General features: G+C 44.5%; 1 protein-coding gene and 1 long non-coding RNA gene across 7 annotated transcripts in view; one reads left to right on the top strand and one right to left on the bottom strand.

Annotated features, from left to right (window-relative positions):
- LOC112543988 (uncharacterized) overlaps positions 1 to 26797 on the bottom strand; it is a 74642-nt gene that overhangs the window by 32388 nt on the left and 15457 nt on the right. The window contains exons 3-6 of one of the 2 annotated variants that reach the window (XR_003087282.2): positions 25261 to 25673; positions 14685 to 14836; positions 8395 to 8460; positions 7775 to 8099 (exon numbers count right to left, since the gene is read on the bottom strand). This is a non-coding gene — a long non-coding RNA (uncharacterized LOC112543988). Of the gene's footprint in view, positions 1 to 7774; positions 8100 to 8394; positions 8461 to 14684; positions 14837 to 25260; positions 25674 to 26797 lie in introns of those variants that run through there. The other variant, XR_012901666.1, reaches the window with a different exon arrangement.
- Positions 1 to 26797, top strand: part of F13A1 (coagulation factor XIII A chain) — a 111600-nt gene that overhangs the window by 6271 nt on the left and 78532 nt on the right. The window contains exons 1-2 of one of the 5 annotated variants that reach the window (XM_075921292.1): positions 17997 to 18036; positions 22303 to 22482. In XM_075921292.1, coding sequence (XP_075777407.1) covers positions 18012 to 18036; positions 22303 to 22482 — 205 coding nt within the window. In that variant the 5' untranslated portion in view covers positions 17997 to 18011. Of the gene's footprint in view, positions 1 to 17996; positions 18037 to 21296; positions 21455 to 21687; positions 21711 to 22302; positions 22483 to 26797 lie in introns of those variants that run through there. The other 4 variants (XM_014581439.3, XM_075921294.1, XM_075921293.1 and 1 more) reach the window with 4 other exon arrangements.

The following is a 26797-nucleotide window of genomic DNA, read 5'->3' on the forward strand; positions in this document are numbered from 1 at the left end:
TTCTGGGATAGAAAGGGTTAACCGTTGTGTGGGTGTCATCCTCATAGTGAAAGCCTTTTACAAAGAGGAATGTTCTGCAATGTTCCCTAAAGATGGTAAGACTCTACCTTCACCTGATCTCCTTGGGGTCTTTCTTCCATAACCAGATCCCCTCAACAGAGAATACTTTGTGCTTTGACCTGGGGCTTTGTAATGTGCATTAACCCAGAAAAGGACAATTGCCATAGAGGTTCATCAGCTGTGCTTGATCTTTAATGTTGCTAGGGCTTGGTCCCTTATTTAATTTGTTCTTGGTAAAAATGAAAAGATAAAATTCTGTGAGCAAAAAGAGTTTGGTTTCGTTTGCTTTTAGTCTGGATGCAAGCTGTTTCGCAACAGTACAATTCAAGCATCTTTACTCATAGTGTTCTCTGGATGATACTTTACATTAAGATTCCCTCAGCTGCATTTCATTTTGATTTAATAGGACAGTTATTGTATTTTAAATAAATACCAGCTGCTAATTAAAAACATACTGTAGTATAACAGTGCACTAATATTTGATTACAGAGGTGTTAACTCATCAAAGAAATTTCTATTTAAATGACACATGCAGGTAATAACTCTCCAATGAAATACACATCTTCAGAATTAATAGTGTCTTTCCTGTCTGCTAAAATGCTCACTGAAATTAACAATACATTTTTATAACATAAATGATTTGTATTTCTTTCAATTAATCAAAAGCCTTTCTGAAACACTGTAGTAAGCCCTTTTTTATATGAATGTTTAACGTGGTTAGGAACCTTTAATGCATATAATACTTTACCTTTGCATAGGGCCAGATTTTCAAAGGTGTTAGTTGCCTAAAGATACAGATGAGTGCCTAGGTACTTCTGAAAATCCAAGTAGGTGCCTATCTGAATCTTTAAGGACCAACACACCTTACAAAATCTCTCCACTTGTGCCTTTCATCCAGTGATCTCAGTGCTGTTTACAAAAGTTGCAAAGCAACTTGATTCACTTTTGACATGTAAAGGAATGGAGGCACCGAGAGATTAATTGATTCATCCAAAGTTATGTAAATTACTGGAAGATGTGAATAAAATCTATATTTCCTGACTCCCAGCTGTGAGCTCATTTCTCTAGGCTGCAGGATCTGTCCTCAAATGAGGCCTCTAGCATTAACCTATTAGCCTGTCCCTACTAACCCTGAGAAGAAGGACTAGCCCTGAGAAGAAGGATGGCCACTTGTGTTTTGTATGAGTGACCTTTCTTCTGCTAGCACCCTCTCCCACCCCGTACTTCCATGCCCACAGAAATCTCCATATTGCTTCTTCCTCCTCTCTGCTTTTAGATCCCAGACCAATGTGCCTTGGTTTTTGCTGGCTAACAAGATGATTAGGAGTTTGCCTTGTGGGCACAGAGGGATTATATTAGAAGGATTCATGGGGGAAGGAGATCCAAATTGGAGAGAGACAGGTGTACGGCATTAACTTTCTACCCTCCTCAATATCTAGAAACCTTACCTCTTTCCCCCAGTTCAGCTGCCCTCAGTGGCCCCAGAAAACCCTCTAACAGTAGTTCTTCCCTAAGTGGCATGCATTTGGAAATCAGCTAGTTTCTTAGGCTACATCTATACTACATGCTTATTTTGGAATAAGCTATTCCAGAATAGTTATTCCAAAATAGCTTATTTCGAAATAGCACGTCTGCACTGCAGGGAAGCCACAAAATGAGTCTGAAGCAGGCTTCCTGTTATAAGTTCCCCCCGTGGGGTTCAAGTCTCTCCACTCCCCAGAGTTGCAACGGTTTCTCTACGCCACTGTTCGCAGTTCTGTTTTCTCAGTTCTCTCCTTCCTGTTGCTACGTTGGGGTTTATAATATGGCCGTATAGCCGCACTTCCCGGGGACCACGCCCCTAGCACCATGGCCCTCCCTCTCTCTGAACCCCGGCCCAGGGCCCTAAGGCGGGGACCTTGGTCCCTGCTCAGTGGAGGGGGCTGTGGCCCCTAAACTCCCCCACTCACAGGGTCCACGACCCTGCCCTGTGCCACTTATTCCCTGGTCCCATACTTAATTCTGACCCACAGGGGCAGGGGTGGGACTCACCGTGGCCATCCCCTGTCCTGGGTCTTTGTGCAGCGCGTTTTGTGCGCTAGTCTCGCCTCCTCCCTTGCTGTTGCTTCCTCTCACCCTCTTCTCCTCCTCGCCTTCCTCCCCCCTCTCTCCGGCTTCCCCACGCCCTTTTAAACTTCCTGCCGTGGCATCCGGGGCCGGCCCTCCCCTGGCGTCACCGTTCCCGCCCTCCATCATCCGCATGCGCCCATGGCGACAGGCAGACCGCGTTCCCCGCTTTGCCACCCGCACTCCCGACGGCCGTTCCCCAGCTGGGGTTTTCCTGCAGGCCTCCGTTCCCGCTCAGCTCCGGGCTCTCTGGCTCGGAGTTCGGAGCAGCTCTCAGTGCGGGGCGGAGTCGCCCCATCACACTTCCCTAATGTAAATGTGCTATCTCAATTTAGAGCCCCAGGAGGTACTGAGGAGGAATAACTTAGAATGGCCCTGGTGAGGGGCTATTTCAAAATAGCAGCAGTAGAGTGTCTATACATGCCTTATTTCAAAATAGCTATTGTGGAATAGGCATTATTCCTCGTAGAATGAGGTTTACAGATTTCAGAATAAGCCGCCTGTTATTTTGAAATTATTTCAAAATAACAGAAATGGGCTACATCTACACTGGCATGATTTTCCGAAAATGCTTTTAACGGAAAAGTTTTCCGTTAAAAGCATTTTTGGAAAAGCACGTCTAGATTGGCAGGATGCTTTTCCGCAAAAGCACTTTTTGCGGAAAAGCGTCCGTGGCCAATCTAGACACGGTTTTCCGCAAAAAAGCCCTGATGGCCATTTTCGCGATCAGGGCTTTTTTGCGGAAAACACTACTGTGCTGTTTACACTGGCCCTTTTGAGCAAAGTCTCTTACATGAGATCGTCAGTGCTTTTCCGGAAATTCAAGCGGCCAGTGTTGACAGCTGGCAAGGTTTTCCGCAAAATCAGATGATTTTGCGGAAAGACTTGCCAGTCTAGACACAGCCCTGCTGTGTAGATGCTCGCATTGTTACTTCAGAATAAAGCTAGTTATCTCAAAATAACGGTGCCATATAGACGCACCCTTAGGCATTTATGAACAAGGCACATTGATCATTGTGCAATCTCCCTGCTATATTGAGTCAGCTGAGGCACACGTGTAATTAATATTTCTGTAAAAATACTCTTTGGAAAGGGCTGGATTTCCATAGCACATCTGGATTATTCACAATGGAAAAAAATGGAATTATTTTTAATATTACCTATCTGGAGCCTTGCCTCCCTTTCCTTCACCACCCCCCACCTCCCCCGTACACAAGTCATTTCCATTGTCTTCAGTGAGAATGAGTAGTGTCTTTTGGAGCTTGGGGGAAATGAGGTGCTTCTTATCCCACAATTTCATTGAGCTCAACATATAGTGTGATATAAGGAAGAGACAAGGTCTGGATGATGAAGAAGAGGTGGCAAGCAGTCCATGCCACACTGTCTTGGAATCTACTGCTAAAACTCTCCATACAATTAAAAAATGTGTACTCAAAAATGATGGGGGGGCGGGTTAAGAGCAAGATTCAAAGGTGTAGAAAAGGTAAACAAATATTCCTTAAATGTTTGCACCGTTCTTTCAGTTGCCTATTCATAACTATCTAAAAGCCTCAACAAACACCTGAAGATTCAGCCTTTACAGGAAACGACCCCACAGTGTTTCTCAAAGGGGTCCGTGAAACCACTTTTAGAAACATGCTAACTAGCCATGTCAATTTGTTTACTTACCGGCGCTGTGGCCACAGAGCCTTCTAGCTTCCATCGGCTCCAGTTCACTGTTTGCAGCCAAGGATAGCTGTGGGAAGTGCATCCCGGCCCACACTGCTTCCTGCGGCTCCCCTTGGTGCAAACGGCGAACCAAAGCCAATAGGAGCCACGAGGCTCTGTGGTTACAACACCAGTAAGTAAACAAACTAGCATGTCCACTTAGCATGTTTCTCAAAGTGGTTTTTGCGGACCACTTTGAGAAACCCTGATTTACAGGTAAACTCTCTAAAAATGCATCAAAACAGCAATTTAATTCCAAGCTCAGAATAAATTTAAATAAATGGGACTACAGAAGCACAAAAATTCAAGACATTTCTACAACAGGTTCTTCTGAATTCCAATACCTTATTTTCCAAGTCTGTGTCTACACTGGGCCACTTATTCTGGAAAATCAGCCGCTTTTCCGGAATAAGCTGCGAGCTGTCTACACTGGCCCTTGAATTTCCGGAAAAGCAACGATGCTCTACTGTACAAAATCAGCCGCTATTCCGGAAAAGCTACGCTGCTCCCGCTCGGGCATAAGTCCTTATTCCGGAACACTGTTCCAGAAAAGGGCCAGTGTAGACAGCCCAGTAGTCTTTTCCGGAAAAAAGCCCCGATCGCGAAAATGACGAAAAGGGCTTTTCCGGAAAAGCAGCCTGCCAATGTAGACGCTCTTTTTCCGGAAATACTTATAACAAAAACTATTCTGTTTTAAGCATTTCCAGAAATTCATGCCAGTGTAGACACAGCCCAACAGAATTCTCTTCCTCCTGGGCTGTGTCCAGACTCAGGGGTTTTTTCGAAAAAAGTAGCCTTTTTTCGAAAAAACCTCACCTGCGTCCAGACTCAAGCCACGTTCTTTCGAAATTAAATCGAAAGAACGTGGCTTTTCTTTCGATGGCGGTAAACCTCATTTCACGAGGAAGAATGCCTTCTTTCGAAAGTTCCTCTTTTGAAAGAAGGCGTTCTTCAATGTAAATAGGGCTTCTTCGAAAGAGAGCATCCAGACTCACTGGATGCTTTCTTTCGAAAAAGCAAGCCGCTTTTTCGAAAGTTCAACGTGCAGTCTAGACGCTCTCTTTCGAAAGAGGCTCTTTCGAAAGTATCTTTCGAAAGAGCCTCTTTCGAAAGAGGCTTGCAGTCTAGACGTAGCCCTGGTGTAACACCCTTCAAACCACTATCCCCTAATCCAACAGACATGAACTGGGAACATAGCAAGACATGGTTTACTGAGTTTTCATTTGCAGAGATTTCTAATTACTGTGTGGTTTAGCCAAGCAGCAGAGTACAAGCTTATACTGTGACTCATATGCTGTGAAAGCAGTGCTAAGCGCTGTATATAATTAAGACAACATTGTAACAGTGAGATCACACATCTTTTTTTGGAATGTTTACAGTCCTGAAAATGTGTAATATTTTCAGAGCTCTCAGATGTGAAGATTTTAAAGATATCTCCATGACACTAGATGTAGCTGATCATTTTGATCATTCCAGATGTTTCCCCCATGCACACAGTTATGACATCTTCAAAAGAGATATGTTTTACTGAAAACAAACCAAAAAATGGCTCTTATAACCTTTCAAATGGTTTAATGTTTTCAATGCCCACAAAATGCTCATTTTTTGTAGTGTGGCCGTTTCTGAAAGAACTGCTTGGAACATTCGCATTAGAAGTAGCATGTGTGGCTAACTATTAATTTTTCAGTGCAGTAAAAAGAGCTTCAAAGCTTCTAGCTGTGTCTATACTGGGACTTTTGCACCATTTCAAACTGACAGTTCTTGCAGCTTCTGCCAAGAGAATCATGGATCCCAGCTTTCTCGCCTATCCTGAGTTCAAGGTGCTTAGGACACCATGCGCTGTAGCAGAGCTATTATTGAACTTTGTCTCAGAGGAAGAAGACTCAGAAGGAGACACCAGTGTGAATGACATGGACAGCAAACTTGGCATTGTATTTGGCTGTCACAGAGCAGCTGTGAATAGTCAAGCATTGCTTTTGGGCTAGGGCAGGGATGGCCAACTCATTCTGGGCAAAGAGCCAAGATAGCTGAGTGAAGAGCTGGGGCAAAGTTGTCGAGCAAAGAAAAGGGACGTCCCCTTTTGCTCCTTTAAAAGGAGCCTCCGGTCGCATTTGGTCAAGGAGAAAAAAAACCCTGCCCCTTTTGGCCCTTTAAAAGGAGCCCCTGGTAGCGTTTGGTCAAGCAAAAAAAAAAAAAACCCAAAAAAAAACAAAAACAAAAAACCAACCTCTTCCCCTTTAAGAAAATGCATTTAAACGCGTTTTGAGGCTTTTGGGCCACAGCAGGCTCCTGCCGCCCGTTGCCATCTTTAATTCTGCATCATTCATGGCCACGCCGGACAGCTCCCCTGCCCAGGTCAGCACAGGGAGCCAGGAAGAGATGCTGTTTTTTGGGGCACGGGGGTGGCTAATGAGCCATGGGGAGGGGCGGGGCTTCATGAGCCACATCTGGGGGGGAAAGAGCCGCATGTGGTTCACGAGCCTCAGGTTGGCCATGGCTGTGCTAGGGAAACCAGCAGTGAGTGGTGAGATCACATTGTCGGGCAGGTGTGTGTTGAAGATCAGTGGTGACAGAACTTTCAGATTCATAAAGCAACCTTCCCAGGGCTGTCTGCTGAGCTGGCCCCTCAACTGCAGCACAAGGACACCCGGATGAGAGCTGCTGTCTCGGTAGAGATGTTTGTTGCCATCTCTTTGTGGAAGCTGGCAACTCATGATTGCAACCGTTCAGTTGCAGATCAGTTTAGAGGGGGGAAGCCTACTGTCGGGGCAGCACTTACACAAGTGTGCAGGGCAATAAATCGCATTTTGCTGCATAGGACTGTGACTCTGGGAAGCGCAGATGACATAGTGACTGGCTTTGCTACATGGGCGTTCCAAACGGTGGTGGGACGATCGATGGCACACACATTCTCAATGTAGGGCCATCCCACCTTGCCTCAAAGTACATCAATGAGAAGGGGTACTTCTCCCTTGGCTTCAAGCACTATCCCCATGGATAATGATGGGCATTTTGCAGACATAAAGGAGCCCATAAGGTGATGATCAATATCAGGGAGGCTCTGAGGGACCACTTAGACAATGAAGGGCACTAACATTTCTGTTTTGGGGTTCCTTCCCTGCCTCATCTCACTACTTATCCTGAGCGAGGCATTCCCATGAAATGAAGAGATGTTACAGGCTTCCACAGGGGACAGAGCGATTGGTGTGGGTTGTGTCACGCAAAATAAACTCATGGAGACCTGTATCGGTTTTGTCTTTAATACCACTGTGAGGTTTTTCAATAACCCTTCCTCTCCCTTACCACCAAGCACTCACCTGCTGTGTGTGTCCATAATTGAAAGGGATCAATAATGTCCAGCTGTCAAAGTCACAGCTGCTGTGACAGGGAGTGGAGTGTGCTGGCAAAAGTACAACCAGTGAAAATGAGCATGTGGACATACAAGGAGGGTTACAGGACACAGAGTTTTGCATGTGTAGCCAGTGAGACTTCTGGGTGGGCATGGAGGGTTCCTAGGTAAAGAATTCTGCATTGCTGCCAGAAAGGCCTTTAGTTCTGTTTGCTCTTTATCTTCAGTATCTCAGTTTGATCTTCTATGAGCTTTAGCATGTGCTACTGGTTTCTCTTCTAGCTTTCATCTCCTTGGCCTGCCTTTCCTCCCTTTTCTCAATTTGGAGCACTGAACATTGCAAAACATCTTTCACTAGGTTCTCTCTGGTACTCGGAGGTTTTTTCCTACATTGACGGAGCCTGTCAGTGGGGGAGCATGTGTACCTTCTCAAGGTCTTCTCTGGAAAAGTAACCATTAACAATAGGGTGACTGTGCTGTTCCTGATAAAAATTGTAACATGTTACTAACATGCACAGTTCTGGCCACTTTTATTGTTATCCTAGAGGCAAACACAGATCTCTCCAGACACTCTGCTAATGGTGAGTTTTAAAGGGGATGGGGAGAAGGAAGGAAGGATGGTTGGGCATGTGGTCTCCGAGAAAGTACAGTCCACACTGGTGCAGTAGGTGTACATGGAAACAATTTGTAATAAACTTGCAGTTCTCCACAGGCTGTCATTGATAGGTTGACATATCCCTGCTGAAGGTTAACGGGTAAACCCGGGCTCTGCTTCTGGATGCTCCTTATACAGCCAAACTCTGTGCTCCATTGATTCTGGTAGCCCAATATGAAGAATGGTTTGGGACACTGTCTTGGGGGTGGGGAAATGGCAGCCCTGCCAGGGAATCGCCACGAGAAAATTAATAAGAACATCAGGCAAAGCTGTGACACCATCTCCCAGCAAGATTCTACAGCTGTCTCTGTGTCCATCAGTGCTCCGCTTGGACATAACGCCTACCAAAGAAGGGCTTAGCCATCTCACAGAAATACAGCCCCGTGCTGCCTCCCCCCAAGCTGGAACAAAGTAATTTAGTGCCCCAGTCGCTGTCCCCTTTGCCCCGCTGTCATAGCGCTACTTACTAATCCGTGCCTCCCTCCCAATCTCCCATTGCTTCCATAGAGCAACTTACCCTGCCTCTCTTCCCTTGCTCCATTCTCTATGTCCAGTTGCTCATTCTTGACGTAAGCCTCTGAAACTTGAGAACAAGGGTTCTAGTAGTGAGAATTTTAAGTTACCTAGGGGTATGTCTACACTGCAGAGGGTTTTGGGTTTTTTTTTTTTTCAGAAAAATGGCTGTTTTTCCAAAAAAAACCTTTACTTATGTCCACACTGCAATCACGTTCTTTCAAAAACAAATAAAAAAAAACAGAGGGGTTTTTCCGACACTGGTAAACCTCTTTCTATGAAGAAGAAGCCTTTTTGCGAAAGAGCTCTTTTGGAAAAAGGCGTGTGTGGACAGGGAAGAGGGAGTTCCTTTGAAAGAAGAGGAAAGAGGAAAAAGCGCAGGTGCCCTGGTGGCCACTCCATCCATAGTTATCACAGCTTAAAAGCGAGATAGTGTCCAATGAGTATGGACGCTCTCTTTCGAAAAAGCAGATCGCTTTTTCGATGCCCTTTAGCAGTGTGAATGCTCTCCTTCGGAAGAAGTTTTTCTGAAAGATCTCTTCTGGAAAAACTTCTTTTGAAAGAAGCCTGCAGTCTAGACATAGCCCAGGTTGCCTAAATCTTGGTGGTTCATTATACAGCAGAGTTGATAATACATTCTTTGGTTTGGTGGCCAAACGGAAAAAAATATGAAAAAAAATCATTGGTTGCAAATTAAAACAACTGGATTTTTTTGCTTCTTCCTACTGAAACAAAGAGAAAGTCTTTGTTTGGATTCAGCAAAACATTGTAATTGTCATTTCATATCCAAATTTTGGAACAAAATGTTGACTTGAAACTGTGACCAATTTAGTGCAACCTTATACCTCCAGCCGCAGAAAACTTGCAAATGCTGAGGGAATAGATGGGATGGGTACCTGAGTGCTCCAAGAAGCACTGCTAACAAAGATTCTGTCATGTCACCTGTGCTGGTTGGAGCTCCCTTGGCACTGGTCAACACGAGGGAGTTATTTCAAGATTCGACACTTTCCAAAAAGGACTCAACAAACACTTGAACTATCTCACCCATTACCAAGATAGTTTCCCCAATTATCACCTCTAATACCATTAACTCACAAACATCCCACTCTCCCTACCTCTAATATCATCAATTCACAGACACTTACCTTCCTTCCCCCCCCCCCTGCATCCCCCTCCTGTTCTGCAATGTGATTTGTCCTTTTCATAATTGTTCATTTTTTTAATTGTATCCTTTGGTATATATGGTTGTGACTACTTTCTTCCACTATTTGATCTGAGGAAGTAGGTCTGGCCCACGAAAGCTCATCATCTAATAAACCATCTTGTTAGTCTTTAAAGTGCTACATTGTCCTGCATTTTGCTTCAGCTACCCCAGACTAACACGGCTACATTTCTATCACTATTCTACATGCAAGGCACTACATTTAGCCGTTTGGAATGGAAATCCATCAACCATACGAAGAAACTCGCACAGATATAGACAGATATCATCTTTCTATCCAAGTGCAAGAAGATGGACATCGTACCCAAAGGACTGAAAGTGAACAATCCATTAAGATCAACATACTGCACTGACTACAGTGAAAGACTCTGCCTCACACTATCCAAGAAATTAAGAAATCACCTGATAAGTATTTTATACAAGAAACAGAAAACCATCAAGAATGACATTTCTAACTTAGATCGTCTCATCTCAAGACAAACATCCACACCAACTGACACCTTGCAAGACTTTTGTTCCACCAGACAAGAAATCTACTATACACACTTCTATTCCCTACAACAAAGAAAAGACAATAAATTTTCTAACCTGCTCCATACCACTGGCTACAACAGGAACTGCCTCAACCCACCGGATAATATTGTTAACCTCTCCAGCTACAAACTCAATCCAGCAGAAGAGTCTGTCTTGTCCCGGGGTCTCTCTTTCTGCCCCACGTCCCCCACAAACTGGATACAATTTTGTGGTGACCTTGAGGCTTTTTTTCGCCGCCTCCGTCTCCGAGAATAATTCCAAACCACCACTGAACATCAATCTGACCTACCAGATCCCCCCTATCAACACCAAAGGAAAAATAATTCTATATGGACTCCCCCTGACGGTCGGAATTACAATCTGGATTTCTATATACACAGCTTCCGCAACAACGCACAGACTGACATTATTCGCAAACGACAACAAGCGACACACAATCTTAGCCGCGCTGAACACCATGCCATCCAGAGTCTCAAAAACAACCTGGACATTGTAATCAAACCAGCTGACAAAGGGGGTGCTGTGGTCATTATGAATAAGGCCGACTATAACCAGGAGGCAACCAGACAACTCTCAAACACCACATTTTACAAACCTCTCCCCTCTGATCCCACCTTGGAATACCAAAAGAAACTACACTGTCTCCTTAAAAGCCTCCCCACAGCTACTCGGGAACAAATCCACACAGAATCACCTTCTGACCCCCGACCAGGATTGTTCTATCTACTTCCCAAGATCCATAAACCTGGGCACCCCGGACGTCCCATCATCTCTGGTATTGGCACGCTCACTACTGGTCTATCCAGCTATGTAGACACTCTTCTCAAACCCTTCGTAACCAATACCCCCAGCTATCTCCGAGACACTACTGACTTCCCAAGGAAACTACAAAACATCGATAACCTCCCCAATAATACCATCCTTGCCACCATGGATGTAGAAGCTCTATATACCAACATCCCACATGAAGACGGATTACAAGCAATTAGAAACACTATCCCAGAGGACACTACTGCCAACCTGATAGCAGACCTATGTAACTTTGTTCTCACCCACAATTATTTCCAGTTTGAGAACAACTTATACCTCCAGATCAGCGGCACAGCCATGGGTACACGCATGGCCCCACAGTATGCTAACATCTTTATGGCTGACCTAGAACAACGTTTCCTCAACTCCCGTCCCCTTTCACCCCTCCTCTACCTACGGTACATCGATGACATCTTTATGATCTGGACGCATGGCCAAGAAACACTGGAGATATTCCACAAAAAATCTGAAAAAAAAAAAGAGATTGGCTTCAAATTAAAACATTTGTTTTGCGTTTTCCTGCTGAAACAAGCAAAAGAGGTTTTGTTTGGGTTGAACAAAACATTTCAATCGTCATTTCAAGTAAAAATTTCAAAACAAAATGTTGATCTGAAACATTTTCTAAATGAAATGTTAATTCAGACTGAATAGGTGTGCCCAAATGCTGAAGACAGAAATCATAAACTATTGGCAAATGAATTTATTAGTATGCGTTGATTAAGTACAATCAGTGCTCATCTAGAGCAGTGTTTCTCAACCTTTTTTTTTTATAAAGTACCCCTTTTAAAAAAAATTATAAGTACCCCAGTACTTACAGTTTTCAGACACACAACATTTTTTTCTACCATTGAAAAACATTTGTTTAAACAACTTAATCGTAGCTGGGTGGGTGATGAAGTTTTTGGGTGTAAAAACTAAAGCACTGTAAAGCATTGTAAAACTTAAAACAAAAGTTCAATTTTCTCAAAATTTCAGTTGGGTTGACATACCCCCCAAACTGTTCTCAAGTACCCCCAAGGGTACTCGTACCACTGGTTGAGAAACATTGATCTAGAGTACACCATTAAATGGAAGTTTGCAGGAGACGTGTTGACTTAGCTATGGTACTACCAACCATCCTGACTCAAACCATCCATTCTCAGCTGTTTGTCGATCCTTCAAGAATGTGGTTTTGCTTTTTATTTTTCCTCAGCTGTGTTTAGCAGCATCTCTGGCATGATACCTCCTTTGAAGTATCACTGTAGCAAAGAGTAGTGGGAGGACATTTGAAATGCCATCTGCAGGTAATTCAGAGACAGGCCTTTTCCATGAAGAAATGATACAGACACAGAGCTAGGTGGGTGAGGAAAAGATGAGCAACTAAGGATAGGAAGAAAAATGCTTTCTTCTTTTATAATACCAACTTATACCAACCACAAGCATTGGCACAATAACAAATAGCACTGTGAAGAAATGAATTTCAGTTAATCAAACAACAGACTCATTGTAACAACCCAAGCATATAATGGTGATGTGGTTTGTATGCTACTGTGTATTTTGTCAATAAATGTGTGGAAGCAATGCAGCACTGTTGTGAGAAATAAGTACATGGGGAGAGTTTAGGATACATTTGTTAGATTTCCCGTCACAAACCACATCGCAGAGGGAGCAAGTAAAAACTGCTGATTGTGTAAAAATCAAAGCCTACCACTTGTACACATCCATCTACAATTATGAAATGACTGTTACAAATGTGGATAATGATTCAAAAGTTCATAGTTTTTATTTTAAAAAAAAACCCCAATGAAACAGCACATCCTTTCAATCCTTCATTATGTTCCAAAGCACAACAAACCAACTACCTGTGATAGCACACTTGGATATTTTCCCACTTACTCTTGCTCCTACTTCTTAAACAGCACCCTTCCTTAATTAATAAATTATTCAGCCCCTCTCTACAAAAATAGGGTCAGGACTAGGACAGAAAGATGGTCAACTCCCCCATTTTAGTAACCGTCTTCAGGAGAAGTCAAAGAAGTAATTTCACTAGAGACTCTTCCATAATATGGGTTGAAATCTGTGGAGTCAGCTACAGCAAAGGTTGCCTATGTGTTTCCCTTAAGGCACATCCATTTCAAGGCCCTGATTCAGCTAAGCATGTCAGTGGGACTCAAGGAGGTATTTAATGCTATGTCTACATTGCATTGCAGTGATCCTCAACCTTTTTATGCCCAAGATCACTTCCTGAATTTAAGGGCAACCCAAGAGCTTTCCTACCCCTTTCCCAAGGCCCCATCCCACTCGCTCCTTCCCTCCTTTCTCCACCATTCACTCTCCCCCATCCTCACTGCCTTCCTCTAGTCTGGGGCAGGTATTTGGGGTGTGGCAGGGTATTGGGGTGCACCTGAGAGGGGGTCAGAGTTGGAGCAGGAGGTTGAGATGCAGGAGAGGGTATGGATGCTGCCTCTGGGAGAGAGGTTTGGGACAGAGTTGGGGTGCAGGAGGAAGTGTGAGGTGCTGGCTCTAGGAGGAGGCTCACGGCAGGGATGGGATGCATGAAGGGATTTGGGGTGCAGCCTCCTGCTAGGTGGCTAAAGGAGCATGGGACACTATCAGCGTCCCATGCTGGCAGCTCCTCCTGGCCATGCAGTTGTACCACCCTTGTCCCTGCTTCCAGCAGGGCTGTATGACCCCAGACAGGAGATGTAGCTGGCAACGGGGAAGGGCTAGTACAGCCACTCAGCTGGGAGGAGCTTCTGGCACTGCCCCGTGAGCTCCCATTGGTCACTGTTTCCCATTCCCAGCCAATGGAAACTGGAGGGCAGTGCTTGCAGGCAAGAGCAGCATGCCAAGACTCCTACCTTCTCTCCCTATCTCCATACAAACTGGGCCACAGAGCCATGCTGGCTACTTCTGGGAATAGGTTGGCACAGAGGGGCCAGGGCAGGCAGGGAGCCTGCCAATCGAGATCAACTGGTTGGTGACCACTGTTGTGGTGTAAGTCCAGGGTTTGAACTCAGGCTCAAGCCCAATTCCTCTTCCATCAACACACAAATTATGTTAACCCAGGGCTCAGACCTGAACGCATGGGGGTGGATGGTCTGAGCCTGAGTTAAGTCAGGACCAGGGTACAAGCTCTGTAGCTTTGCAGTATAGATGCAGCCCTACTCGATTTGTGTTCCGAGAGTCCACCGGAGTATTCCACAATTCCACAGGCCAGCTGTCTGTGTCCCCTGGAAAGTCAAGTTTGGGAGACAGTCACATTTTCCCACGCTACACTGTGAACAAAGGGCTAAAGCAGCCACATTTTAGGAGGGTGAAAGGAAGCGTAGATATGGGCCGTTGGATTTGGGCCTGCGTGATGTAGTGTAAATGCTGGAGCGTCCTGTTAGGACCCAACCTTCAACCACGCCTACGCTAGGGTTACAAATGAGTGTAGACATCCAAACCCTAGGTTAAAAAACTCACGGTCTGCTATCTTGAGTTCTAGTATCCTAGGCTTATATTGCATTGTAGACATGCTCTCAGTGGCTGGGGATTATTCACATGCTTAATTTTTTCTTCATTTTTAAAGTCATCTATCTGTATGGAAAAACGTCACATTGACTTCACCTGGCTTTGGATCAGGCCTGTGAACTTCCGCTGAGAAACTGCCATTGACTCACTGGTTTCCAACAGTTTACAGTGAAGTAGCAACTTCATAAAGAAGAGGGCTCTCTCCCCAGACTGTACAGTGCACCATTACTTACATTTAATGGCTCTACAGGAAAGCCAGGGCTCTGTGTTCTCCATTTACCCTCTTGCATCGCCCTTGACGTCAATAGATTTGAGCCATCCAGCCGCTGCTCGCAGGAAGGTAAATTAAGGTCAATACGTGCTGATAGTCAAGGGAGAGCATTTCCTGGGAAGTCACAGAAATGAGAAAACACTGGCCATCTGGAGCTGTCATAAGCATGAATTTGTATCACTCCTCCCAAAATAAATACATTGCAATCTAGAGAACAAAACTCTCTCTGCATGCAAAGCCCCACTGCTGTTGCAAATGTTGTCTGTCTGCTTTCAGTGTCATTACCAGGCTCGTGAAGGCTCCCCAAAGGCCTCCTGAAAGATATGAATGGGCACCGAGGGGTACTGCAACCACTGGGTGTTTAAGCACTATGGATTGAATATGATTGTGCCTCTCCATCCATTCGCTCGCCCTCTGTCTCTGTGACTGAAAGCTTTCCTCTCAGCTCTGACAGCCCCACAGCCACTGGGGGAAGCACATGACTTCCTCTGGAGACTGAATTTTTTATGTGTGTTGCAGGCCCCTGGCAGTCATGGCCTAGAAGCAATATTTATATCAGTTTTTGTTATGTCACTGAAGCAGCCACAACTCAGGGAATGGAAAGGCTGGAAGATGAGCTATGGGACACAGAAGTCATAGATTAGAAACAAACGCAACCATCCCCAGACAGCCCTCTGTTATGCGAAGGCTTTGGCAGCACATTCTGGTTCCCAGTACTATTAGGATGATGCCCATTATTCATGGCGCAAGAGAATAGGTATTCTCGCGCAATTCAGAATAAAATGAAAAGGCCCTGATGGTAACCTGTTTGCTCTTGTGTGGTCATGCGCCTCTGTGCAAAGTGGGCAGAAAGCTACCCCCAATCATGTAAGTCAGAATTCTAACTACACAGCATTTTATACCCACACTGCACGCAGGGTACATAATGACACAAACACCCCCCAAAACTCCAGGTGCAGGGCCCACGGCAACCCCACTGCTGCAGGCCAGGTCCCCAATAATCCCCTAGACCACCTTAGGACCCATCCACAGGATAGCTGAGGCAACTACCGTGGGGCCCCCCAAAGCATGGGGCCTGAGGTGGATGCCAAACCATCCTATAGACAGGACCGCTCTGACAAATGGTGCAAAGCAGGAAAAGGTTGGACCTCCCTTGTCCAGGACCCAGGCCACCTGAGCTGTACTGGACCAGGGGATTTGCCAGACCAGGAAAGGTCAGTGCTCCCTCTCTGGCTGCCCCGCTCCCAGGCTCCTCTTCTTGGGGCTCTCTGCCCTGCCACTGGCCCCCCTCATCAGAAGTGGCCCTAGACTAGCTGCCAGCAACTAGCACCCTAGGCGAACCATGCAATCGGCGCCCCCACCTCCAAATCCCTCAACGATATTGCACCATCATTTGGCGCCCCATTTAACTTGGCGCCCTAGGCAACTGCCTCATTTGCCTATATGGATGGGCCACTCCTGTCCCTCACACTGGCCTGCCTATTGCCTCAGGGTGTCCTGGGGTTCCCGGCTGGGGCCATGCAGCTGCCACCAGCCCTGCTGCCTCCAGGGGGGCTCCCACTTCAGGGCACCCATCCGCCCCGACCCACTTCAGCCCTACTGCTGCTGGGGAGTCCAGCTGCCTGCCTCCACTAGCCCTGCTTCTGCTGAGGGTTCCCCAGCAGAGGTTGCCTTGTCACCCTCACCCCGCTGCCACCAGAGGGTTTGCTGGGATACCTGGCTGAGGCTGCTCAGCCTCCAACAGCTCCACTGCAACCAGGGGTTCCCCATCTGAGATGGGAGCTCCCCGGTCACCTGGCCCTGCTAATGCCAGGGGTTCCCTGGCCAGGATGCAGCTCCCCAGGTGCCACCTGGCTCAACTGGGACTCCCAAGCCCCTGTGTTGCTCCCACCTCCACAGCTCTTCGCAACATCAGTGGCTCTGCTGGACCACGAATGCTGCCAGACCAGAGAGTCCAAGATTTGGGAGGTGCAACCTGTAGCTAGAAATGTCTATTTCCATCCAGGGAGTGGGGAATTCCCATTGCACTTAAACTGCAGCAAGGGATGTTTAGGTTGGACATTAGGAAAAACTTCCGAAGGCTATGTCTAGACTGCAAGCCTCTTTCGAAAGAGGCTCTTTCGAAAGAGAGCGTCTAGACTGCACGTTGAACTTTCGAAAAAGCGGCTTGCTTTTTCGAAAGAAAGCATCCAGTGAGTCTGGATGCTCTCTTTCGAAGAAGCCCTATTTACATTGAAGAACGCCTTCTTTCGAAAGAGCAACTTTCGAAAGAAGGCGTTCTTCCTCGTGAAATGAGGTTTACCGCCATCGAAAGAAAAGCCGCGTTCTTTCGATTTAATTTCGAAAGAACGCGGCTGCAGTCTAGACGCAGGTGAGGTTTTTTCGAAAAAAGGCTTCTTTTTTCGAAAAAACCCCTGAGTCTGGACACAGCCTAACTGTCAGGGTGGTGAAACACTGGAATAAGTTGCCCAGGGAGGTTGTGGAATCTCCATCTCTGGAGATATTTAAGAGCAGGTTAGACAGACACCTATCAGGGATGGTCTAGCGACAGTACTTGGTCCTGCCATGGGGGCAGGGGACTGGAATTGATCTCTCGAGGTCCCTTCCAGTTCTATGATTCTATGATTTTCAGCTGAATACTCTGATGACATCAGTTCTTTACCATTAGATATTTAGCTATATTAAGATCAAGGGTAGGAATAAAGCCAAATTCTCTACTGTTGTATTTCATGGCATGACTTTAATGGAGATACACCAGCAAAAGATTTGATCCTAAGTGTGCATTACTGGACTGATTACAATAGCTGTGTCTATTTTATGTCTACACTTGCATACTCTTTTGAGAAAGGGATGCAAATGCAGCTGAGTGAAATTACAAATGAAGCCATACTGCAATGCAATGAGTGCTCTCATCACATACATTGGGCTATAAGTAAGGGGTGAGCTCCATCAGCTACTTTGTGCAAAAGTATTCATGTCTGCACATGCACATTATTGAGTCTGCTGCCAGTAAACAGTCACCAGCTGGATCCTTGACCTGATTCTCCTTTCATAGCTGTTTACTGCCATGTAACCCCTTGAGTTAATGAAGGTATCACTGACAAATCTGGCAATTGCTATCAGAATTAGGCCACCTGGGCTTAATCTTTAGCTGTGCCAAAGTAGCTCTCAGGGCAGCTGAGTGAGAGGTGGGACTAAGGATATAGCTGTGTCTAAGCTGACTTTCTTCTTCTTCTTCCATTGCTGCTGGGGTTAGACTTAGGGCTGTTCTGAATGCTGCTAACTTGACATGGCCTCAGAGGATCATTTTGTTGGTGAGGATCAGACCTTAGCATGTCCTAACAAGTAATTCAAGTTGCTCTTTAGCCGTTATATGATATATGAGGTTGTCTTTTAGAGCAGGGGAAATCAAGGCCCTGTGATCTTTATTTGCTGCATGCTGTGTTGTGCACTATATGGTTGATCACACGAGTGTCTCTCACTCCTAAAACAATACTTGCTTTGCTTCTTTATTCTCCTTAACCCATGGCACCCTATTTCATCCCTATATGGAAAAAGTTCTAGATTTTCAAAGTTCCCCCTTATAGAGTTCCATTTGGCCTTACCTGACCTAGGACCAGCTGTAGATGTAAGCAGCTGTCCAGGTGTCATGTGTTCCATAGCCTGCAGCTACACCAATATTCCCCTTGTAGGGCTGGAGCACATCTGCTGATTCAATCAGGACTAACTCCCAGAGGTGTTTCAGTCTGCAATGGGTGAAGAGCTGGAGGGATGACCTTACAAAATAGGTGTTCTTCAGTTCATTCTCTCTGCTTCTTTATTTCCCATAGTCTTATGGTGTGTGGCAGAGGAAAAACATCATTGTGTCTGGAGGCAATGTGGTCCTGGAGGTATCTGAACCCACTTGACTACTGCACACTATGTAGTGATGGGTAGCATGTGTCTTATTCTTCTAGCTGACTCCTGTTGACCATTAAAGAGACCAAATCAACCTGAAATTGGTCAATTGGAAGAAGTAAAAGTTATTGCAGGTGCTAAAGCTATCATTAGTCTTTAAGTATTTACTCTTGCCATCCTAATTGTGTGAACACCCCACACATAGGCGAACAGGGTTTTGCTAAGTGTTATGTAATGCATCAAGTGAACAAGTACACTGCAAAATGGATCAAACCATTACTATAGGATTAGGACTTATCTGTAAAAGAACCATTAATGCAAGTTCAGACAGAAGGGTGATTTAATCTCCCAAACTGTGGCTCTTTAACTGTAGATATATAGGCAGGGTGCGTCTAGATTGGCAAGATTTTGCACGAAAGAGGCTGCTTTTGTGCAAAAACTCGACAGCTGTCTACACTGGCCGCTTGAATTTGTGCAAGAGCACTGACGTTCTATTGTAAGAATTCAGCACTTCTTGCACAAATACTTTGATGCTCCCGCTCAGGGATAAGCCCTCTTGCGCAAGAATACTTGCGCAAGAGGGCCAGTGTAGACAGGCACCTTAATTTTTTGTGCAAGAAAGCCCGATGGCTAAAATGGCTATTGGAGCTTTCTTGCGCAAAAGCGCATCTATACTGGGCATGGATGCTTTTGTGCAAAAGCATCCATGCCAATCTAGACGCTTGTTTGTGGAAATACTTTTAACGGAAAAACTTTTCTGTTAAAAGTATTTCCGCAAAATCATGCCAGTCTAGACACAGCCGCACAGAATGAGAAATGACTCTCTAATTTTGCACTTGCAAAATTGTGCCTGTAGATATTTGTACCCCCAAAACATAAATGTATAGGGGAAATTTTTCCAAGCACGATACACAGGCTCTAAGCCATATCATCACATGGTATAAATTGATTCCAATGCATCTGCATAGATTTACATCAACTAAACATCTGGCTCGACTTTAAGACTGAGCAGGAGGGAATAACCCAGTTTTGGGCCAACCCATGTGGCCCCTATGCACCACTCTAGGGCTATGTCTATGCTGGCGGGTTGTTGCGCCAGAAGTATGCAAATGAGGCTAAGCATGGAATATTGCCAAGCCTCATTTTCATACCTAATGAGCCACCATCTTTGCAGAAGTGGCTATTGCGCTAGAAGGAGCTGTCTACACTGCCCCTTCTTGCGCAAGAAAAACCCTCTTGTGCAATGCCACTATGCTGATTATTTTCAGGAAGAACGGCATTGTGCAATAAGGGGCAGTGTAGACAGCTCCTTCTAGCGTAAGAACCACTTCTTCAAAGATGGTGGCTCATTAGGTATGCAAATGAGGCTCAGCGATATTCCACGCTTAGCCTCATTTGCACTCTTCTGGTGCAACAACCTGCCAATATAGACATAGCCTAGCAGTGCAAAGGGGCAATACAGCAAGGCTACGTCTAGACTGGCATGATTTTTCCAGAAATGCTTTTAATGGAAAAGTTTTCCATTAAAAGCATTTTTGGAACAGAGCATCTAGATTGGCAGGACACTTTTCTGCAAAAGCACTTTTTGCGGAAAAGCGTCTGTGCCAATCTAGACGTGCTTTTCCACAAAAAAGCCCCGATTGCCATTTTTGCGATCAGGGCTTTTTTGCGGAAAACAAATCTGGGCTGTCTACACTGGCCCTTTTGCGCAAAAGTTTTGAGCAAAAGGACTTTTGCCCAAATGGGAGCAGCACAGTATTTCCACAAGAACACTGACAATCTTACATGAGATCGTCAGTGCTTTTGCGGAAATTCAAGCGGCCAATGTAGACAGCTGGCAAGTTTTTATGGAAAAGCAGCTGATTTTCCGGAAAAACTGGCCAGTCTAGACACAGCCCAAGTGTAACTAGCAGACTGAAATTCCCTGGGCTATGTCTAGACTGCAGGCTTCTTTCGAAAGAGGCTCTTTTGAAAGATCACGTCTAGACTGCAGGCGGATCTTTCGAAAGAGCAATCCGCTTTTTCGAAAGAGAGCACCCAGCGAGTCTGGATGCTCTCTTTCGAGGAAGCCCTATTTACATTGAAGAACGCCTTCTTTTGAAAGAGGAACTTTCGAAAGAAGGCGTTCTTCCTCGTGAAACGAGGTTTACCGCCATCAAAAGAAAAGCCGCGTTCTTTTGAAATAATTTCGAAAGAACGCGGCTTGAGTCTGGACGCAGGGGAAGTTTTTTCGGGAAAAGGCTACTTTTCCCGAAAAAACTCCTGAGTCTGGACACAGCCCTGGTGTGGAAAGTGCAAGTGGCGTAGAGCAAATGGCATAGGACAGGATCTGTGCCATTGTCTTTGCAGCCTCTGGCACAGGAACAATTCAGGGATATGATTAAGGGAAAAGGGCATGTCCCTTTATAATCTGTCAATTCCTAGATAGCGTAATAGCCCCTTGCAGGCTGGCCACCTGGAAGAACTCTGAGCAGCAATGAGAGGTGCCAGGGTTAGCCCTAAGAATGTAGAGTGCGGCTGAGCTCTGCTTTGCCACAGCTCAGGAGTTAGACCCCCCTGATATGGAGCAGCATGGCAAACTTGTATATTGAAATCCTTCTGATGTGCATGTGGGGGTGGGGCAGAAGAGTGGGAGCCACCCAAGCCTCCAGCAGCTGTGGCTGCTGCCTGGAGTTGGTGTGGGGAGGGCTTGACAGGAAGGGAAGTCTCCCAGCTCTGCCCTATTGCAAGGGGAGGGGATATACTGCAGTTACTTAAGAGCCCCCAATTATTGCCAGATTTCGTTGCATTTGAGCAAGTCTCCGAGGAGCAGGAGTGAGAACGTTTGAAAAGAAGGTACACTGGCTAAACACTGACTCTAAAAGATTAATGCTGTTAAAATATTGCCATGTTTTGAAATGCTGCTTAAAGGGGTATTGAGAAGAAGCTGAGTTCTCAGCACTGAATTGTGTTTTTCTGAGCAGGCGACAGTCTCTCTCTCATTGCCACACACATACAAAATAGATATGAAATCAGTTTTATGCTACCTCGAAAGGAATTCTCTTCTCAGCCAATATTTACAATTTTCCTTTTATTGATTTACTCTAGAGAAGTAAGTGAAGAAAAAGTTTCTGTTCTCCTTTTCTTGAAACCTGAAGGTGTGAGCGGTGATTTTTATTGTCTGGTGTCTGTGGGGAAAACTCTTCAGATTTTTGTGTATGTAAAATAGCCCTATTGTGACACTGGTAGCAGTCAGCTCAAACATTTTGTAGTGTTTTGGATTTACGTTTGCATTATAATTTGTGTGTATATTAAATCAGGGTTGAGAATTTATGAGATTCACTTGTCGGGGATGTTAATTCACCACTTACTCTGCAGTGATGCTTTTTCAGAGGATAATATATGTATGTATTTAATCCTAACCTGTGGCGTCTCCCAAATGTCTTGAAGTCTTGCTATTCCTAGGCAAACCCTTTTGTGTTTGGGTTTATTCTTCTCTTCTTCAAATGTTTTGAAAATCACAAAATACCTGCTAATCCCCTGGGGATTGTAATCCATTGTTAGCCTGATGCTTTCTGCCTTTCTTTATGTGAGACTGAAAATGCACAGCTCATTGACACTGCATCCTGGTATTTGTTTCTCCCTCTTAGATGTGCAACTCTAACTCCCTATCCTGTCCTTTTGCTCTCCTTTTTCCCTTGTAGGGGATTGCAACACTGTTACAATGTCTGAACCAACCGGCATTGACAAAGAGAAAAAAAACCCAATTCCTCCTACCCTGAGTGGCCGTAGAGCCCTCCCCCAAAATGTCTCCAATGCTGAAGAAGATGAGGTCCCTGTCATGGAGATGACTGGTTTGGTACCCAGGGGAGTTAACTTGAAAGGTACCGTCTACTGCACATTTTAAGAACTGAACTCTTTCTATCTTTCAGTATCTATTTGTGTGTGTGTGTGTGGTTTTTTTTTTGTTTGTTTGTTTTTTTGTCTAACAAAGCTAGGTAAATCTGTAGCCCCTGTCATTTGAGGACCTGAAAGCTCTTGAGAGAGCTTTAATGAATGAAACTTAATTTCATCTCCCTATCTGACAGATGACGTAATCTCCAGGATCACCCTTGGGATTGATGGGGCCCTGTGCAGTACTATTCAAGTTGTGTCCCATCCCTGGTGACAGCCCAGGATGGGGGTGACAATTTTTTGGCCATGTGACTTTATAATCTTCAGCAACACAAATGAAATATTTTTAAGTAAATTTTAAACTCAGGCCCTATAGACAAAATTCAGAAACTGAGAGTATATACCTGGGGGCTCCTAGTGCCTGTTCAATGGCTTCATTACCACTTGAAAGCTCTTTCACGGGTTCAGTGTTCTGCTGATAGGTCTGGCCGGCTTTTTCACTCTTATGTTAATCGATCATCTCGAGAGGAAGCAGAGCCACAAACCGGGGATAGGAATTAAGACCCAGGTGTGTCCCAAATTTTCAGGTGCCCTACGCAGCTACATATTCTGTGCATGGGTAAAGACAGCCCTGGTTATCTCTGTCTTGCAGGCAGAGAAGCTGATGCACAGAGAAATTAAGTGGGCTGCTCCAGATTCACCATGTAAAATAGTAGATGGAAGAGAAAGATTCAGGAATATTTTGACAACTGTAACACTGAGTTGAGGTCATTATAATCCCTACAAGTCACATTTTGTGTTTGTTCATAAGCATTCAGATGATTGCTGCCTATTGCTGAAAATGTTTGCAAAATCCTTTAAAATTACCAGAAATTGCTTGTCATGCTCTGGTTACAAAGTGTCAGTTTACCTATTAGGGATCAGAATTGATAACATGTGACTTGTATGGCTATGCAAAAAATACTGAATAACAATGTGAAATCTTTGGGACAAATAGGTCACATGCCAGCTGAAAATAATATGAAAATAATGCTTATAAATAACACACATTTAAAGAAATCAGGCTTGATGCTTGAATGATTCACTAACAAAAGAGGCTAAATTTATAATGCACATTATCTGGAATTAATAGCGGAGCTAGTTCTACAGAGCAACCAGGGCAGTATCTTAGAATCATAGAACACTAGAACTGGAAGGGAACTCGAGAGGTCATCAAGTCCAGGACCAAGTAGGATATGATATAATAATACATGAAAATTCTACAACAATTCTCAGTCATGGATCTCAAAGCACTCAATAAAACTGAGTAAGCAGTAATATCCCCATTTTACCAAAGAGCGGAGAGTTTTAGCGTATGTCTACACTGCACAGTTATTTCGGAATAAGCTATTCTGGAATAGTTATTCCAAAATAGCTTATCTACATTAGGGAAGACTGCTTCAGACTAATTTTGTGGCTTTCCTGCAGTATAGCTGTGTTATCTCGGTTTACAGCCCCAGGAGGAATAACTTAGAATGGCCCTAGTGAGGGCCAGTTTTGAAATAGCAGAAGCGAAATAGCTATTTCAGAATAGGCCTTTATTCTTCATAGAATGAGGTTTACAGAAGTTGGAATAAGGCATCTGTTGTTTTGAAATTATTTCGAAATAACAGAATTGCTGTATAGACGCTCGCACTGTTATTTCGGAATAACAGCCGTTAATCTGAAATAACTTTGCTGTGTAGACACACCCTTAGTGACCTGCTCAAAGTTGTACTTGTAGATTTTGTAGCCTTGATTTCTTTAACCTTAATCCTGCGTCTTAACCACAAAATCATCCACCCTTCCCATCCTAATATGTAAATGTTTCTTTAATTAATAAACATCGCTTTGAAAAACAGACAAGCAATGTCATGTTAAGCATGGAACCATGGATTATGCTTTTCAAAAATCCTTGCTGTTGTATGTTGGTTTGTGTTTTGATATCATCTAGTGTAATGCATCATGACATAGGAAGGTTCATCTGTGGCTACTGGGGAGACACAGGATTTCAAAGGAAAAATATTAATAAAATCAGATATGCCTAAAATCTCTGGATGCCTGAGAGGAGGATTAGAAAAGTGGTATCGTGGGCCTGAACCAAAGCCAGTTGAAGTTAGTAGAAAGACTCCCAAATACTTTTGACGAGCTTTAGGGGAGATTTTTATGCTTTTTTTTTTTCTGCCTACAAAATTAAAACTTTCAGGGCAAGTAAAATGTGGTGAGAAGTCTGAAACATCCTCTTCCTGCCTCTCTGGCAAGCAGAGAGATTATTAACAAATAAGGAAGTTGACGACTTAGAACTCTCTAATCAGATAAACGTAGAGGTTCTTCTGTATCGTAATGTGCGGAAGGGGAGAATTTTCCTAGAAACTTTCTGAGGGGACTTGTTTGCTCTACATTATCTCTTAGTTCTGCAGGAATAACACTGCTGAGGAAAATGCAGTTGGCAAGCCAGGAAAATACACTTTGAGGATCCTTTGAGAAGGATCTGACTGGGGATGGGATTGCTGCTGTTCTCACCCCGTTTTCAGAAGTACCAGAAGGAATGAGCTGGCCTCTGGATATAGGAGTTGGCACTTGCTGCACAGAGCAGGTGTGTTGTGCAGACATGCACAAGGTAAAAATTTGCCAGCAGGAGAGGACATGCCAGGGATCTGAGCCCTGCATTGATGAGTGTACAGTTTAAGTTGCTTACATGCGCCTCTTACAATGCACAATCTCCAAATGTGTTTATCTTCACAACTTACCTCTATGATGTTGTAGGAAGTGCTGTTTATCCCCAAGAAGTCTGGGGCAGAAGAGGGGATTGAATTTGTAGTTCTCAGGTCAGTGACTTGACCACTGAGCCATCCTTCCTTTGCTCTGTTTGCCAAATGATTCCAGCTTAGATCCCACAATTCTTCTAGTCCAAAGCCATTTCTATCTTGTTCTTGAGGAAATCACGAAGTTTTGAAGGCTATTTTTTGTGTTGACAAAGAAATTTTACTTGTGCTAATGTGTTGCCATGGAAGTTTAAAATTCTTCCTTTATAAATGTTTTACAAGTCATCAAACTGCTCCTTCTTGCTCATAAAGCCAGCTTGCCTGAATGTCTGCTCCAGTGCTGATGTCTGCCAATCAAGAAGATTTCACTTCAAAGCTGTCCCTCCGCTGCTTGCTATCTGTTTTGAACAAAAAGGTTCAGCTGTTCAAGAGGGTCTGTTGAAAGCTCTAAACATCCCAGTGCTTTTTATTGAATTCCTTTCCTATTTTTATTTTCTATAAACGCTGATGTCTAAAGCATTCAGTATCCAGGAGCCTTTCAGATATTTTGGCCATTGCAACTAACACAACAACTTTTGTTGCAAAGGCACAGGTCAGCTGCCTATGGTCAGTGTAGATCAGTTCATTTTAAACACTTTCCATGTCGAAACTGGAGAGCAAAAAGTTTCTGCAAGCATAGTAGGGCTGCACTTTGACATAAGCTTCATAAAGACCCTGAGAAGAAGCAAACCGACACTGAAGTTATAGGATGAATTTCCTTTTTAGTTTCTTAAAGATGCTTGATCTAAAAATAACAGAAGGGGTGACCTGGCCTCTTATTTCTGAAAGCAGGAGTAAAACTCCCCACTGAATTGTCCCAAATTTTATCAGAGGGATCAAAAATATTGAGACAAAGGACTTGTCTACACGGCCACTTTACTGTGCTGTAACTTCCTCACTCGGGGGGGGGGGGTGTGAAAAAGCATCCCCCTTAACGCAGCAAGTTACAAGTCTGTAAAGCACCAGTGAAAACAGGTTTCCAGCACTGATAGCTACTCCTCTCTAGGGGGTGGTTTACTTATAGCACTGAGCAAGCTCTCTCCTAGCGCTGGTGCCGTAGCCACACTGCCACAGCAATGCTACCCCAGCTGCACTTTAAACTTACAAGTGTAGACCAAGCCAAAAATGCATCCTCACATTCCCCACTTCCCCCAGATCCACAAAAATCCCACATGTGATTTATGGCAATAGAGGGCACTACCACTTTTATGTGGTGTGTTCCTGCATTGGGAGGGAGTTGAGGCAGTGCCATGAAAGAGCAACTTGCGTAACATTCCACTGGGAAACTCATGAGATCTCCTGACTTAAGTTAATGATGATCTTGTCAGCCTTGTTATAAATGTGGTGTTGGTAAATCTGAAGAAGTGAGGTGAGCAGATGTCCCAGGCACAAGGAAAATGTTCTTTGGCACCGATAAAATATTGACGTATTCCTCTAAGGCTCTATTAGTTCTTCATTGGCTATTTGCCTCTGTGGCTATGTC

The sequence above is a fragment of the Pelodiscus sinensis genome, chromosome 2 (genome assembly GCF_049634645.1).
Source record: "Pelodiscus sinensis isolate JC-2024 chromosome 2, ASM4963464v1, whole genome shotgun sequence".
Classification (NCBI taxonomy): Eukaryota; Metazoa; Chordata; order Testudines; family Trionychidae; genus Pelodiscus; species Pelodiscus sinensis.